The sequence below is a fragment of the Lygodium microphyllum genome, chromosome 25 (assembly GCF_053477565.2).
Source record: "Lygodium microphyllum isolate KBCC chromosome 25, Lygodium_microphyllum_v1.1.10, whole genome shotgun sequence".
Classification (NCBI taxonomy): domain Eukaryota; kingdom Viridiplantae; phylum Streptophyta; class Polypodiopsida; order Schizaeales; family Lygodiaceae; genus Lygodium; species Lygodium microphyllum.
Window position 1 is genome coordinate 8,523,700 of NC_141159.1, and position 18,351 is coordinate 8,542,050.

An 18,351-nucleotide genomic window follows, 5' to 3' on the forward strand; every position below is an offset into this window, starting at 1 on the left:
TTTTAGACTTAAAAAAGTCTATCAGAAAATGAGCTATAAAAGAGGGACTAGTGAGTCTTATCCTTTTGTTCTTAGTGTTCTCCTTTTTCTTCTTCTTCTTCATTGTTGTCTTTATCTTCTTTGACTGTAGCAAGATATGCTCTTTAAGACCTTTTCTTAGCATAGCAAAATTTCTCAATATGCCTAGTTTTCTTACAGAAGTCACAGACTATGCTCTTCTTTCCTTTCACATAGAGGAGTTGTTGGTCTCCTCTTGGGATGCTTGTTTCTCCCTTCTTGATATTCTTTTCCTCTTCCAGGAGAGAGGCTTTGATATCCACAAGCTTTGGCTTTGGCATGTTGATTAATGTGGTAGACACATTATCAAACTCAAATGGAAGACTCTTGAGAAGCACTCCAATGCAAATGTCTTCATTCATCTTCAAGTTGATTCCCGCAAGTTGTGTCAACAAGCTTTCCATATAATTCAAATGAGTTGCAAGCGAGGCATTACTTTGCATGTCAAGCCTAAAAAATTCAATTAGTAAGCCATATTTGGAGGATTTTGAATGAGCTCCAAACAGGGTTTCTAATTGATCCCATGTCGCGTGAGAGGTTTCACAATCATCAACATGATGGATGTAGCTGTCATCAAGTTCGAGCTTGATAATAGCTTGAGCCTTATCATCATTTTTATCCCATACAACTGAAAGTGCAGCTTCCCTTGGTTTCTTCTCTTGACCACTTGTGATTGACCACAAGCCTTTCTTCATTAGAATTAGTTTGATCCTAGTTTGCCATGTATGGAATTTGACACCGTTGAATCGAGTTGTCAGTGAGCCTTTGCCCATGTTGAGATTGCAAGCTCAGCAGCAAATCAGCTCCAAAAATTCAAATTTTAGTTGAGTGTAAGTGCCAAGAAGCACTAGGTGATTAGTATCAAGAGATACTAGGTGATTAGGTGACTAGTATGCCCTTTGAACTTGGGATCTTCAAGGTCTTGCAAGTCTTCCCCTCCTTGATTTGATGCTGGAGTAGCACAAAAAAACTCAGATTTGATCAAAGGCAAAGCTGATTGTGTTAGATAACATAAGTGCTAAAAGCACTAGATGAGTGTCACAGTGCTTGTATCTTCTTGAAATGCTTGCAAATCTTGTTAAGATCTCCCCTTCTTGTTGGTAAATCACTTGAATGCTTGTTGAAGACTGAGTGTTGGGGCAGATTAGAGAGTCAGTGACTTGATTTGAGCCAAAGAAGTGAGAGAAAGAAGTGAAGCATGAGCTTGAAGATTGATAGCTATGGCTGCCCTCTTTAGGGTTTTAACAGGCGATTGATATTTTGTTCAGAGCTGATCGAGGAGTGAGCCATTTGACACAAAACTTGATGAGAAAGAAGCTCAAGTGTCACGCTTCAAAAGCTCTATGTCATTCGTCAACATCATTGCCCGTGCAAGCTGAACGGACTGTACGAACAGAGAAGGTGCAGAAAATGGCAGCGACTAAGTAAAGGCGCAATGTTGGAGAGTAGAACCACCAATGTCGGGTTTTGAAGTGATGGGCAGGAGTATCCTGAGTTAGGGAAGAGTTCTTCAAGAGAGTGCAAGAGCTGATAATGCTAGGATAGAGAGATTCAAGTCCTCCAATGAAGGTGGGTAGCTATGGAGGTAGATGAGAGATTCATGGAAAAGTGGAGGGAGCCAAAAATTCAAATTGGAATGACCCAATCAGTGGCCTAACGGCTCATTAACTTGAAACCCGCTCTGATACCATGTTAAAATATTGAGGATGCATACTAAGGAGGATCATTGATGAGCAAATAGACAATCATAATGAGACATAACCATTGACAAAGAAGAACAAAAAGGTGGAAAGGGACCGTGGTAATCACCAACCATGGTTTTAAAACCATGCATACATGACCTAGTCTAAGGCTTTATTTGCAGTATGTTTTTTTGCCTTGTTTGTTCCTTACACAGAGGCTATGGTGGATGTGATTGCACATTTCTCAACAACGGTGACACCATGGCATACCAAGCAATACATCCTACCCCTCAAGTGGAGCAATGAAGAACTCTTTGCTGTCCATATATCCTTGTATATGCAACCGAAGCTTTCCAATGAGCAGTGTGACGGATTTTGCATGGCCTTTACATGCCATTCCAACTTTTCGCATGGGTCCCATCTCATTCTCTCTGATGCCTAGACGGGTGGCCATGTCAACAGAGATGAAGTTGGCTCGTGCACCATTATTAAAGAAAATCAGTGCATGTTGATTTCTAATTTTGCCCCATGCTCTACACAACTTAGTAGCAGCACCATTGGGCTGATCACTAACAACATCGGGTACCAATCCCACTGATGTTTTGGGCTTTTTTCCTTTAGAATCTCCCGGTTTTTTGATTTTCTAGCTTGCTGCCTATTGGGACAGTCCCTTGCAATGTGACCCTCCTGTTCACAAAATTAAAAAAAATAAAAATTTGCAGCCATTAATTCCCTACATTGTGCCAATGCTTTCGAGCCCTTTCTTTGCTGTTTTGGCCACTTTTCAGGCTGATTTTCAGATCTGCCCCTTTTCTTGGTCTTAAACAACTTCTTATTAGGCTTCTCCCCACTCTCTAAGAAGCCCAAATCCTTCCCACGTAGCAAAGCATCGGTTGTAGCAGCAGTCTCTATGAGCTAAGACATGCTAGACATGGTGGATTTAATGCTAAGAAGAGAGAAAATTCAGACTTTCTTTATGAAGAACTGAAGAAAATCTGTCATTTACTGCTGTTGCGCTATCTCAACAGCTTGTAGATGCAAAGAACTGAAGAAAATTAGTCATTTACTGCTGCTATTAATTGGTCTTCTTTTGCCCCTGGCCGCCTCAGAAGGTCTTCCGATGGCTGCAAATTAGACCAGCAGTATCTCTTCCCTCTCTCTTGTAGGTTGAATATACTAAAAATGCCTCTCTCCAGCCTCTAAAGACGTTTTTCAGTCTTGCACGGGCATTTTTGATAAGTGGCAGTCTTCCCAAATGGTTTTTTCAGCATTATTCATAATTAAATATTAATTTTTAGTCTTTAAATACTAGAAATGAATCTAATAATTATTTCGGTGCCCTGAAAAATAATCTAACTGGCCAACAATTAAATTGGCTAGGCAACTTGCATTCCCGAGTGTCTGTGTGTCATCTTTGACCATCTGACTGGTGTTAGGTACCATTAAACGTCACTTCCCTAGTGTCACCAACTGACACTTATGGCCAAATGAATGACCTAGGCCAACAATTGGCACTAGAGACTACCAAGTACATGTGCGGCATAACTTATAACAACTTTTGTCTTTGACATCTCCTGATTTCCTCAGGTCCCGAGCTCGTAAATTTACTTTAACCTCAGTTACACCTCACATGTGCAACATTTACGTAACCATGTGATTAAAAATGAATCCACATGTTGAGTGAGGTTTCAGAAATACATGTCCTCATGACATCTGCAATGCCTTCTCTCTCTATCTCACAACCTAGATGTACAGAATGAAACTTTACGAGTCCCAAATAGCCTTCTCCCCCATGGCATGGGCATGTTTGCCAAGTGGCTGTTTTCTAATTCCATTTTCCAGCAATTCTTAGTCAATTAATTAATTTTCAGAATTAATTAATGCCAGCTCTTTTGACCTTTCCCAAAATTAAATGTGTTTATTCACAATTGAATTGGCTAGGCCATTTGCAACCTCAAGTGGTTCTCGGCCTTAATTAACTCTTAGACTAGCATTAATTAATTATTAAATGCCTATTCCCTAGTGTCATCACTGACACTTAATGGCCAATTAAGTGTCTATGAGCCAAACTGACATAAAATAATTGCATGTGCATCACATGTGCCTTGCAACCTTGCACATTTGATTATTAAATTAATCAAATGTTACTTGTAAAGTAACTAAAAAATTTCACGTCCCCATGACACAGTTATGTGTCATTGGCATATCTTGTGTAAAACCAAGCTCTCCGTGATAGCCATAGAATACTCTTCACAAGAGCATTGTCCCTAATACCATGTGAAGATATGCTAAGGAAGAAAATACAGAATGTATGAATACGATGAAAACACAATAACTTAGAGAGTAATGTAATAAATGCAAACCCTAAACGTGAAACGGAAAATGCAAAAACCAAATGCAAACACAAATAGAGAAGAAAGATAACTCTCAAGTGAATGAATGAATGTTGTAAATGAAGGAAAGAGTGGTCAGGATGCTTAAGGGCATAGTTGTCCAATAGTCAATGGCTCTTGTGGGAGCTGGTTAAGGGAGCAGTCGATGTGTGGTGTCCAGTGAAGATGGTTCTCAAGCGTTGTAACCACTAGTCGGAGTTGAGATGTGTCAAAAGTGGATGTAGTATTGGAAGAATAGAAGAATGCTAAAATAAACTGTTGAACACAAGGCAGAAGAAAGAGAGAAGAGAAAACACAAGAACATTGCAAAGGAGAATGCAGAAATGTGCTCGAGAAACGGAATCCATATGTGAAACATGAGAATGTTACATACAATAGTGAGCCAGGGAGTGCGAGGCGGCGCTTTTTGGACTCTTTTCCCGATGGGCTGCTAAGACATGTCCTACAAATGGATAGGTGGACACGTTACAAGTAGTTTATACTAGCAATCATGATCATAGGGTATCTCACTCTAGAGATATACTCAACAATTTATAAGTTATCAAATTTAGTGTAGTGGATCTTGTAGAAAGAGAAAAAGACATCCTTAATTGAATCCACAAGGCAAGAAGTAGTGGAGACAGTTTGTTTCTTTGAGAAGTACTCTCATGATACAAATTTACCTTCTAACACATCTCATGGATGAAGTGGAGATTGTAGGATCGACCCATACTTAATGGATGTTCTTCTTGAAGCACTTAATGAAAACCCTAAAAGGATTTGTGCAACAATGAGCTCATCTAAAGGAAGCATTAATGAAGGTTGGCTAGTGCCAAAGGCATTTGTATATACTTAAAAGCGGCTACTGATGGTGGATTACGTGGGCACTGGCATCAGCTCCCTCTCTTCAACAAGACCATATCACCTGTACTAGAAAGTAGTAGTAGGAGGGTCTGCCAAGCCCTTTCTTCGATTTGAAGAGGACCCCTTTCGTGCCTTAGCCTTGGCCTTGGTTGGAGAATCCAAGTTGGAGTTGGAGGAGGTAGATGATTCGGCAGAGGAGTCCGTATGCTGTTGCTGCTTCTCCTTCTTCTTCCTCGAACGTGCTAACTCTTTGCAATCCTTGCGCAGATGTTCCTTTTTACCACAATAATGGAAAGAACTTCTTTAGATATACAACAAAGAAGAGCAAAATAGGCATGGTCATTGTTGGAATCTCATGTAAGCACAACTTCCTCATGGTTGTCCTCGTTGAAATCAGCTAATGGGATGCTAAAGATGCTCAATAGCTCTAGAAACAATGTACCATAACCACTTTTGCACAAACCATGCTTTCATAACAACACTCCATGTTAGGTAATCAAGGTTGTGAAGTTTGTTCTCAGTAGAACAAGAGGGGGGAGCCATCTGGAGATGATAGGAAGAGAAAATAAAGCAAAGAAGAGAAGTATAGAGATAGTATAGCTAAAGCATGGTACAAACTGCACTAAACGGAGCTCACATGCAATGTCAAGGGTAGCGGATCACAAAATCTGCAAAAAAGGGGAAGAATCAGCCAATCACATATAGATAGAGGCTGAAAACCTTGTTGCCCAGCATATAGAAGCCAAAGAGACTGTAGACACAAATGCTACAGGTCAAAATGTAGACAAGGAAGCATTAAATGCAGTTGCCAGCTTTAGAATAATCCCAGGGAGATCAGTCATAAATATATGTATGTATCACGTGAGTTCAACATAAGGGATTTTTAAAATACCATTTTTACACATTTTTTTACATACAAAAGGGCACCATATAAAGGGGTTACTTACAGATTGAATAGAAAAGGGTTATGTCTTATTAGTAAAAAATTCACAGATAAGGATATTTATAAATAGGCCTTGAACGGATGTGATATAGAGGGTATACATATAGTGAACTACCCGGGAGAATAATGCGGAAAATTAGAAAACACAGGTTGCAACAGTGTGAAATGCAGTCAATGCAGCCTAGAAGGTGATTGCAGTAGCAAAATGCAAATAGTTGAATGCTAAAAAAGTCCTAGAAGGTGGTTGCCCGATAAGCCTAAAATGCCCAGCCTAGTGGCACACATGCCCATACTCATTCATGAGCTGATGATATTGCTAACAAGATGAGGTCGAAAGTGGAAGGGTAGGAGGCTGGAAACCAAAATGCAGTAGTCTTGGGGAGTGGAACTGGTAAATATAACAATGCAATTGGGATGATGGCAGCTGATCGCTGGAGGCTATAGGAAGCTGGGCAAAAGTAGAGACAAGTGAAGATGATGCTAATTGGGCTTGCACTATAGTAAACACAAGTTGTATGATGCTTAAGAAGAGTCTAGATAGCATGGATAGGGGGACAGGGATTGGTGATGATGTAGCAGCAATTGTGATGGGCTGGACATCCACTAGAGGGAGAGCTGATGGCTGAACCCTACAAGACAAGGGATGCGATTGAATGGTTTGTAGCTTGTCTATTTATAGATTAGTGGATCCTCCCAAATTAGGATTTTGCTTATGGGACATAGGCACTCTCTAGAATCGCTTGCATTGTTTAATGAAACTTGGGGTAATTTACATGTTTTGTGGCTGTTTAAGGAGCTAATTGGTTTATAATGCATTTTTAGCTCAAAAAGGTTATGGTGGATGCATGTAGTGGGTTAAAAGGAAGATAATATAAACTTCCACCTATATGAACCGATTGGGTGCTTGTGATCGAAACTCAAGCATATTAGGGGCAGACTCGTAGACAGAAATGATTAATGCTTTGAAGTGTGGACTAGATTCATCAGAATAGACAATTATAGCCAACAAGATGGCATGATTATGAAAAATTCGTACAATGTGCATAAGTAGGTTGAATTTTTAGAATGTATATATCTTTGTATAATCAAACTCTCGTGTCTCAAGGATTGGGGCAGAGATAATGAGCTGGAGAGTGTGTTGTACTTTGATAGATCTTGAAATGCAGCAAGGCAGCCTTTGAAGGTGTTTGGCAGTAGCAAACACAGTGGAGAGAAGCTGGATCAGTGTTAGATGGATACAGGCGGAGCAGCAAACCACAAACACAAATGTTGATGACATGATAGCAGTTGTGGTGGCAGCAGAAGATCAAAAGGCAGCAGTGTAGGGCTGTGTTAACTGCAGAAAATCAGTCCGTGACTGAAAATGCAGCTGTTGCAGGTGTGGACAGATCAGGGCGGCAGCATTTATGGCTGTTTGGTAGCTCTGGGATGTGTGAAACAGGGTAAACATTGATAGGATATCAGTCGCTAGGCTGAAACAGCAGTTGCTAGTGTGTGAGCAGTAGTTGCTAAGCTGTGTGGACTTCGAAACAGCAAGGGAAGGCTGAATAGCAGGCACCAGTAGATGGACAGCAGTCTTAAGACCGGCTGAGATATCCTTTGTGAACGGGGTGTGGATAGCAAAGCTTCAGCACCTGCAAATTGCACAAATGAGATTGGGTTGAATGGAGGGCAGGCTGTCTATTTATAGAAAGTTTGGGGCCTCCCAAATTAGGGTTTGCATGTGGAACATAGAAACTCACTAGGATTGTGTAAGCATGATTTGGGACTGTTTTAAAGAAGCTAATGCAATTATAGCTCAATAGAAAGTGGGGATCACATTTATAACAAGAAAACCTTGCAAAGATATACTTGTATGGACAAATATCTTAAGGATGAACAGTAAATAGCAAGATTCTACTCTGAAATCTGAATGCCTATGATGTAGAAAACTGACAAGATGAAGTGTAGTATGTGAAGACTATCACATTCCACTCAGCAAATATGAATCCAGTTTTTGTTAGTCTAGCTGTCTTCACTACGTTTACAAATTGTGCACTTTTATCCTTTGTTACTTCTCATCTTCAAGAAAGGCTGAAAATCCTTTGCTTTTAAGCACACTATTGAGCAGTTTTGACATTCACTGAGGCTATAATGGATACAGGTACCAGATCATCTACTTCCGAAGATTGCAATTGTAGGCAGACCAAATGTTGGGAAGTCAGCTCTTTTCAATAGACTTATTGGTGTAAGACTCTTCAGACTAATTATTGTCTATTAATACAAGTGCAAAATGTTTTGACTTATTTGTTTTCCTGTCAGGGGGAACTTGCAATAGTGAATGATGAGCCGGGTGTTACAAGGGATCGACTATACTCAAGAGGTGTTTGGGGTCTTCAAGAGTTTATGCTAGTGGACACAGGAGGTGTTGTGACAGTTCCAAAATCTGGAAGTCTTGGTACAGATGGGATAGCAATAACAAGTGGTGGAGGGCAAAATGCACACAGGAAAGCTGTACAAGAAGCAAGACTTGCAGATTTGCCTTCTATGATAGAACAACAGGCTGCTATTGCAGTTGAGGATGCATCAGCAATCATCTTTGTGGTCGATGGCCAGGTACTGTATGTGAAATTCTCATATCTCCAAATTATATCCAAGTTTGAAAGTGCCAGTGGGAGGTTGGGATGCTTGACATCAAGCGGCACAAATGGGGCTTGAAAGGGGTCTTTCCTATTCAAGGACTCTCTCTCATGGTAAAATAACAATTGATTGTCCTGAATGTTTTGCCATTATGTAACTTCTTGTACCTGGAAACAATCAAATGTAAGCTATCTTAGTCCCCATGATGTCATTGTGTTTGTCTTTGAGATGTGATTTGCCATGTCTGTTCATTCAGCAAATCTGAATGGGTCAAGCCAGTTGAACCTTCTACTTGTCTGTGAGGGGAGTCTGAATCTGCCATAAAGTAAGCACATGTCTGCAGATAGTTTGTTGCTTAGGGAAGTAGCCTATTTCTCTGCCTAAAATAGCAGTGGGGTTCTGAAGGTGTAGTGTGTGCAGTTTCATGGATACATTATTAGTTGGATGGTCCTGCAGGCAGGTATGATGGCTGTAGATGTGGATATTGCAGACTGGTTGCGGAGAAAACATTCAAACAAAAACATCATTTTAGCTGTTAATAAATGTGAATCACCAACCAAAGGTTTGACACAAGCCACAGAATTTTGGTCACTGGGGTAAGTATTTTAGTTATTTAGCTTATACTAAAACCTCATCTGAACAAGTAAAGTGAGTGATGAAAACTCTAGATTTTGGCACTTGAGATCTAAACAAGTTATATGCTTTATTTCTTTCATTGTAATTTTTTATGTAGATTCACTGAAACACAAGCTCATTGTGTTACATAATCACTATCATCATCTTAAAAATTTAGTTTTGTGAGAAGGAAGAAAACACTGTAAATTGCATTTCCTCTATACTATTCAAATTGAACACTTTGAACAGCTAGCAAAAGTGGATTCTTATCTATAGATGAAGTTGAAATCAGGCATAAACAGCCAGGGCACTTCATGAAACTAAGCAGTTTAAAATAGCTAAGGAAGCAGCTCAGAAACCTAATTTTTCGTCTTTGGTATCTTCTTGTTTAGATTTGAACCAATAGCTGTATCTGCAATTTCTGGAACGGGTACAGGGGACTTGCTTGACCTTGTTTGCTCCAGGTTATCATCAGCTGAGGTATTACATAATTTTCTTTGCTTCATAAAGCTGTGAAATTGAATGTGACAGTTTTATTGCTGTTGTTGCACTGTTAACATAGTTGAAACTGCTGCATTTTAAGGAGGAAGGTGCCTACATTGACTGGCATGCATCTTTTGTCAAGATTAGGCTGAACAAGTCACAAGTGAAGATGCAGACAGAATACCTGCTATAGCCATTGTCGGGAAGCCCAATGTTGGAAAGAGCAGTATCTTGAATGCATTGGTAGGAAAGGAGAGAGCAATTGTGAGTCCCATCAGTGGAACTACTCGGGACGCCATCGATACTGATATTACCGGACCGGATGGAAAGGTAATACATAGTTTCATCTGTTGTGCTATACCTGAAATGAAAAACGAACAATTTGGAATCATAGCATTAATCGATATGAACAGTTTGTCAACACTCTTGAACCTCACATTGAAGTTTGTGGCACTGAGTATGGCCAATCTGATACACCTGAATGCAGAAGTATAGAAACCGGGCTCGAGAAGACGTGATCACCTGCACTCTTATCTCTGAAAGATAACTAGCATGAAGGAAACTCTATAAAGAAGCTCCAAAGCAACTTATTGTAAGTCCTCAAGATGTAAACTTGTCTCTGGTACCCCCTCCAAATCTCCATGCATAGCAAGAGAAATAATCTCCATACGAGGGTGGTGAATAGCTTGGTTAGGTGTTACTAAGCCATGAGAGTAGGCCGCAAAGCTTCCGATAGTCAAAGGCAATGACTAACCTCCTTTGCACCAAGAGCTTCAAAGGAACCAAAGTCAAGAAAGAAGTGTAATTTCCAATTTCTATGTTTGGAACCCTCAAGACAGAAGATCTTAGGAAAATGAGGTCTGGGAAAAAAACCCAAGTATAACTTCAAAACAAGTAGTTAATCACCTCTTGCAAGGGAATCAAGATCATCTTGCAATAAATACCTCCAATTGTCTTGTGGTAGAGTGAATGCAACAAGGCTCATACTTCTCCTAGAAACAAGCATAGTTCTTGTGTGATCCTTTGAGATCAAGAAGCACCATCATAGATAGAGCCTAGAAGGCACAATACCTAAAACTCTCACATGAGTCTAGAGGTCTCTAGAAACTTAAACCATCCAAAAATGTCTTCTCATGGGCCTCCAAAGGATAGAATACTTGAAGAAGATGAAAGCCCCTTCTACACAATCACATCATCTTGACAACACCCCCATTCCAACTGATGGTAAATATTGTCAATGAAGAGGTAACGGGAAGAAAAGAAGGTAACAGTGCAAATAAAAGTGTAACCTTTATGGCAAGAGGTGGGACTCCAACTGAATAATCTCTATTTATAGGAGCCTCTAGAAAAGAGTGAGGTTGAATAGGTCGATGAGAGGACATCATAACTCACCACTACTTTTCATCTCTCGAGGACAAGAGCCGATAGACATCAAATCACATAACAATAGTTGATGACTGTATATCAAATCTCCTTTAATGTGCTAAGGAAGGCTTCCTACAATGGGTAGCCTTGTAACTGTGAAGCCTATAATGAGGCACTGGAAGTGAACTTGGTAAACGTTGCAATGGTCCCAAAGGGATAAGCCTCTAGCCCATAGTATATGGTCCATATCAACTACATAGTCGGATGGTGCAAGGAAGGGAATCCATGGTCATGATGTGTTTTTGTAGGGCTATTGATGACATGCAAACGGATTTTACTATTCCTACTTTCTTTGATCATGGTTTGAGCATGATTAACATTGGCTTTAGTGACTTTTCCAAGTCACCTACAATACTAGCATGGTCAATGAAGGCTGGGTATCCATGATTTATCTATTGTTGTCGTTGTATGTACTATGGTCTTGTCATCATTCCATATTTTGTTTATTGATCACCCATGATTTGAGAGAGTGTACTAGCTATGTATATATCATGGGTGTGATGCAATGCTTCGTGGTTGGGCCGCACATTGCATTTGATGGATGGTAGGTTGGGCAGCACAATGATAGGCTTGGTGACAGATTTTAGGTTGTCTAACCTGATTTAGCAGGTCAGACCTATAGGCTGGCCAGCTTGCTTCATAGGGGCATTGTTAGTGCAATATATATAGCCTACCCTCCCTTCTTAGCATTTATTATCTTATTGTGGAGAGAGGGAGACAATTGAGTATTGTTGTCGGTCACATTGAGACTGTGTACACGTTGGTATTGTACTTTGTTCTCATGCTTTATGTGATGTATTCTGTCATGAGGACATGTATTTTTGAAACCTCACTTAACATGTGGATTAATTTTTAATCACATGATTAAGTAAATGTTGTACATATGAGGTGCAATTGGGGTTAAAGTAAATTTACGAGCCCGGGACGGGACCGGAGAAAATCACGGGATGTCAAAGGCAAAAGTTGCTATAAGTTATGTTGCATAGGTACTTGGTTGTATTTGGTGTCAATTGTTGGCCATAAGTGTCAGTTTTGGTGACACTAGAGATGTGGCGTTTAATGGTATCTAACGCCGATCTAATGGTCAAAGATGGCATAGAGAGACTGGGCAGTGGAAGATGCCTAGCCAATTTAATTATTGGCCAGCCAGATTATTTCTCTGGGCACCGAAATAATTATTAGATTAATTTTTAGTAATAAAGACTGAAAATTAATATTCAATGATAGATAATGTTGGAAAAACCATTTGGGAAGGCTGCCACTTGGCAAAATTCCCCATATAGGTTGGTAAAAGGTTGAAGAAGAGGAAAAACGAGATGATTTTTGCTATAACAAATATGGGAGAGTTGTGAGCAGCCATGGCCAGTATATTTCAGCCATTGCAGCTAGCCACGAGTGAGTTTTGAGGAGGCAATTGCAGATTCGGATTCTCCACAGCTGGACGATTGCAACTAGGTACAAGGTGACAGCTGATTTGGATGTCTTAGTGCATTTAATGCTATTGTGGTAGGGCAACAGTTGCATTTGACTCATTTTTAGTCATTCTTTGCGACAAAACTCTGAAATTTCTTTCTCTACAGCTTTCTGCCTCATCTCCCAGCCATTTCACAGCCTTGCTCCGATGATCTCAGCATTTGGACCCTTCAAGGCTGAGAAATTGCAAATTTCTCTGCTATAGATCCTAATTTACAGTAGAAATTAGGGTTTAGCAGTAGCCTCGGGAAGCGTGTCAGAAATTGGAAGCTTCAAGACTTGGATTTTTCGGGGCTGAAGGTGAATTTCAGCTAAATTCAGGTGGAGGACTACCCAGCCATTGAATTTGGGGCATTTCCATCGTCTATGAAGTGGGTGAAGGCCAATTAAATGCTTGAATCAAGGGGCAAAATAGATTGAAGACTTGCTCGTCACTTTGGACAGCAAGGGGAGTTTGGATTGCAAAGGGGATCGGGAGAATCCCATTGTAAATCAACTTCTTCTTCAATAAAGCTAAAGAAATACCGAAAGGAGTGCCAATTTTGGGGCCAATCGAGTGTGCATTGTCCAAGATCAGTAGGTAATTTGTATTTTCAGATTTGCATTTATTGTTTGCTGCTGTAATTAAGCTGTAATTAAGGATTTACTACCCATCCACGGAAGGAAGGCTGGTTTCATATTCCATTGCCCATCCTCGATCATCTCTAAGTTCTCTATTTTTTACTTTTATCGCTCATTGTATTCAATGTTAATGTGTTTGTGTTTTATGCTTCCAGTTCCATTGTGCAGTCTCACAAGTCTCCCTTCCAAAGTCGCAAGAAAGGAAAAGATGTCTTCTTGTGGACTTGGTCATGTAGCCTTGCGGAATGTAGTAGTTGATATTCAAACTTATAGAAGGTGGGCAAAGTGGTCAATGAGATGACTTATTGAATGAAATTAAAATAAACTAGGAACGACTTGTTTCAAAATAAGATGTCATGATCATCTTTTGACTTCATAAAGCAATGGTGCCAAACTCGGCAAGTAGTTGCCATATTTAGCCAACTTGACTTTCAAATCATTCCATTCCTTGATGGAGAACCTTGGAGCACATGGTCGAAATTGAAACATTGCGTTCAATCCCTCCTTATATAGTGGTTGATAAGATGTCTCCAATGATCTGATGCAAGGAGACAATGTTATAATTGAGATAATGTTAGAACCCTTGCATTATCTCGGCATTAGTCATAATATTTCAAGCCTTCCATTGACGGGCGAGATCAAGGTGAGGATTGGGCATAGCCTTTAGACCTAAGACTAGTTCGCAAAGGCCTTGGGGCTCAATCACTTAACACATGAGCTTCAATGAGGTCTTGAAGATCGTCATGTTAAAATGAGTCTTATCACTCCAAGCATTCTTGGCTGTTGCAATTGATTAGGGATGGTAGGGGTAGGGAGTGGAGTAGAGGTAGGGAGAGAAGTATACTTGGGGATTTGCTTAGAAGTGCTCACCATGTGGTTCAATAGTGTAAAGAGGCTGATTGGAGATAGGCATTGTTACTATCTTAGTATCCCAAGGAGGAGAAATAGGTGCATTAGAAGCATGGGATGGATACCCTACATCTTAGTGGTTGAGGATAGAGGTGTAAAGTGCATGAGAGGAAAGTCTAACACAACACCACCAGGCAGCACAAGGGTACTTGTTGGTAGATGGGATGTGCATAATTAAAATGGCTGAAAATTCAATTAGAAGGGTGTAGAGTGACAAACTTTCCTATGCAAGCTAGGGGAAAGGTTTTGGGGGGTCGGTTGAGTGTTATATCCTTGGACATTTGGATGGGTGCTAGTAGCATTGGTCACATTGGTCATGAAGTGACTTAGTGCAAATGCAGTAAGGATACCTCGGGTAGTGGAGTACTATTTATAGGACTCAAGGCCCTATTGTGCACATTATTGTGTGATCACCACTCTTGGACTCTAGGTATGTTGGCCAATGGGTCCGTATACTAGGATGTTGTGGATTGGTGGTATTAGAAGTTAGTCCTTGGGATGTAGTCGTGACTTGGAGTGTTGCTAGTTTCCAAGCTTGGCCCCTTTGGCCCTATGATAGGGAGGTGAGTCTAATGTTGAGTCCCTTATATTTGTGAACATGGCTTGCATTGTATCTCGTATGTAGGTTGGGATCCTTGGGACGTGTTTCGTTGGCATTAGAGTGCCAACCTGCAATTTGGTACGAGATCCAATGACATGCACAAAACCACTTTTGCTCATGGAATTGTGATGGTTCATACTTGACAAGTACACTTTTATCTCATTTAGAGTGGTATGGGACATTGCTAGAGTGGGAGGAGCATGCATTGCTACGGGTGGTGGGTATGATAAGCTATGGTTCCTGTTTGGTACTTGTGTTCAGGTTTTTGTGGTGGGGTTATGTATGTGTATAGGGGTTTTTTGTAGTATTGATGAGGGAGGGTGAGGAGTTGCCACTCCAAGGCTATGACAGATCGTCATTAGTAGCTAAAACCTCGACTGGTAGGGACATCTGAGTTTCTCTCTTGACAGTTGATTTAAGACTTGATGTTAACATTATTATTAATTTTAATGTTAATTTAACACCAAATGTTATATTGTTCTTAGCATTTAATGTTTATGATAATGTTGTTAATTTTATGTTAATATCGTTGTTAATGTTGATTTAATGCCAAGTTTGAATACATCAGATAAGCTGATATCGGGGAGACATAAAAAATCTCTCTCTGTACACACACACACACACACACACACACACACACACACACAGAGGCCGGGAATTAGTGTCTCTGTGTTGCAAGCTTGGAACCCTATTTCTTAGAGAGAAACACAAAGCAAGGTAGAGAAAGAGAGAGGTAGAGGCCATGGATCCCTTCGCTCTCGCCCTCCGTCTTCCTTTTTCGGTGCTGCGGGTGCCGCGCATGCGCCTCAAGGTCCCCAGCTTCTCGTTACTGTCCCCCATGATTGTCTTCTCACTAGTTGACCGTCCCCCATGCGCCTCAAGGTCCCCAGCATGGTGTGTGTGTGATAGTTGAGACGGCCGTAGAGGAAACGATGAGCTGATTGCCATGTGCTTGCTGTGTGGCACGGCTATCGAGTTGGAGATGGTCCAGACTGCTATGTGGCTCGACGGTTGCTTCTCATCCCCTCTTTTTCTCATGTCTTTTTTTTGGGCTGACTTGTAGGATCCATGTGGTCAAAGGAGAGAAGGGGCTGTTTGGAAGATTGAGATGGCATACTCGTTTCTTTTGATATGCCTTTTCCAAACCTTTGTAGTAAAGAAATTGCCCCCTTGCTCGTTTGAAAAAAAGGGCATAGTTCTGCCTGAAATGGAGATTGCCTTTGTTATACTTTACTCTCCTCTCTCGCACTCCGTAACCTCTAAATTCTTATTTCTCTCTATCTCTCCAAAGTTTCTTCGTTCTCTATGCTTGTTTTTCTTATCGACACCATGACTTCGTATGGAGTATCTCCTTTTGATAGACCCACTCATATTGAATCTCAATACGTGGAGGATGCCTGTCCTGCTTCTCCCAAATCCGAACACATGCATGGGTAGCATCTCAAGGGTCTTCTTCTATGAAATTTGTTGCCAGTGGTGATTCTCCAAGCTCAAATCAAAGACATGCAATAGCAATTGACTAAGATGCATATTCCTTATTTTCCATTCGTGCCCTTAGTCATGTGGACGTTGTGTCTTTGATTCTAGCTTGATCCCTTTAAAGGAAAGAAGAAGGAATGTGACGAGACTAACATCGACTCATGGCTGGCCAAATGGACAAGTCATTAATACTCAACGTATTGGAGAGATATAAATCATGTTACAACGGAAGGCGTATGCTTGGTGGGCAGGGTTACATCCCAAGGTGGAAGCATGAGTAGATTTTTAATCCGTTTTTTGGAAGCATTTCGTAACCAATGATTGGATTGGAAATATTTGTAAATTGTTTGAGATCAACATGGGGAAGAAGTTCTTGGATACATATTCATAGGAATTTCAAGATCTTCTTCACAAAACAAAGGCTTTGAATGATCCTTAGCTGTTACTCTACATGCATTTATCTTTTTGGATTGCCGTTGGACTACTAGCATGAGGTGATTCACAATCCGACAACTACGGGTATGCCAAAGACTTTGGCTGCAAGTAGGGGTAGCCGGTTGAGGGGTGGTTCCCATCGAGCTATCTCCACCTTTAAGCAAAGAAACATTCTACCTTGGTAGTAACTTATTAGTCGCCTTCGGAGTTGTGCAAGAAAAAAGACGGTAAGCATGAAGTAACTCGTTGTGAGAATCACTCTAGAGGGTTGTTGCTTTACTTGCCATCATATGGGGCACTTTTGCGGTGATAGAGAGTAGTTTCAGAATAAGGTGGAGTTTACTTCAAGGGCTTTGGTAAATACTATATAGGCTCCAGATATTTCTTTTGAAATTTTATTGGAAGATTGTTTTGTTAATGTGAGTAGTTGCTTCATAAGTAAAAGTATATTTAACCCATACGACCTTTTAAAGGTCACTAAGTGTATTAATGGCATAGAAGTTAATAGTTTTGTTCGATAATGGCTCTACTCACCTTTTTCTTTCTTCTCAATTGGTGTTAAAATTACAGGACCATACAGAATCTATTGACTAAGCTTGTCATGTCCATTGTCCATTATGCGGAGGGCTCCATTGTGGATTGTTGGGATTAGATGGTGTCGAGCTTGGATCTTTTGATCTAGGAGTACCATGAGCTCTTGGACTTCTGATTAATGAGCCTTGACCATGTTGATGCTATTCTTGGCATGCTATGTTTTTTGATATATATTCCTCTTTGTACATCGGCTATAAAACTGATGTATAGTCTTTTGAACTTGGTGGTTGCTATCATGTGATTGAGGGTTGTGCACCCTTAGGTATCACCGAAACTAATATATATACGATGTCGGTTTTGGGATTTAGTAGATGTTTTTGTGATCGAGATAGTTTTTCTTATGTTTGTTTCATTGAAAAAGTTCAATCATTTGATTTACAATGTAAAGTAATGTTGTATCTTGGATATGTCATCCCGATTAATGGCATTTTGATTAAACTTGAAAAGATTCAAGTATTGCTCAATTGGCCCATTCCAAGGAACATAAGGCAAGTAAAGTTTTTTTTGGGTTAGTGGATTTTTCGGAAGTTCATTAAGGACTATGCTCACATTGTTGAAACCCTTAACACGTTTACTTAAGGGCATTCAGAGCAAGAAAAAACACATTGGTCTGCCAGTTGTTTGGACTAGCGAGCTCAATCAATGTTTTTAAACATTGAAACAATTGGTTATCATTGCACCAATATTGTAGATTATTGATTCGAATAAAACTTTTGGAGGTTCATATGGATATGAGTGACTATGCTATGGATGCTGTTCTTTGTTAGGATAGCCAACCCATCAGATTTGAGAGTCGTAAGCTCACCGATGCCCAAACACATTATACCACCTAAGAGAAGGAATTGTTGGCCGTCATCCATGCGCTTAAACTATGGTGTCATTATTTGTATGACGTCTGTTTATGATTTGGATTGGCTACCATTTCTTCAAATACCTTTGTGATTAGCTGGATCTCCATGGTCACAAGGTGAGATGGATGGAGCTTATGTAGAAATTCAACTTTGAGATTTGTTATCGCAAGGATGCAACTAATAAGACTGTGAATGCCCTTATTTGGATTTCCAAAGTTAATACCTTGTCCTTATTCAAAATTTCGATTAATTTCTATCTTTCTCTCAAAGGGCATTCCTAGAATGATCTTCACTTTGGTAAGATTTGGCAACTAGTTCAAGAGGGAAT

The 18,351-nt window shown here is 40.2% G+C and overlaps 1 protein-coding gene across 3 annotated transcripts in view; it reads left to right on the forward strand.

Moving 5' to 3' along the window:
* EMB2738 (GTP-binding family protein) overlaps positions 1-18,351 on the forward strand; it is an 87,282-nt gene that overhangs the window by 16,861 nt on the left and 52,070 nt on the right. For all 3 annotated transcript variants that reach the window (XM_087666483.1, XM_087666484.1, XM_087666485.1), the window contains exons 2-6: positions 8,062-8,145; positions 8,220-8,513; positions 8,994-9,133; positions 9,545-9,632; positions 9,783-9,965. In XM_087666483.1, coding sequence (XP_087522609.1) covers positions 8,062-8,145; positions 8,220-8,513; positions 8,994-9,133; positions 9,545-9,632; positions 9,783-9,965 — 789 coding nt within the window. The remainder of the gene's footprint in view (positions 1-8,061; positions 8,146-8,219; positions 8,514-8,993; positions 9,134-9,544; positions 9,633-9,782; positions 9,966-18,351) is intronic.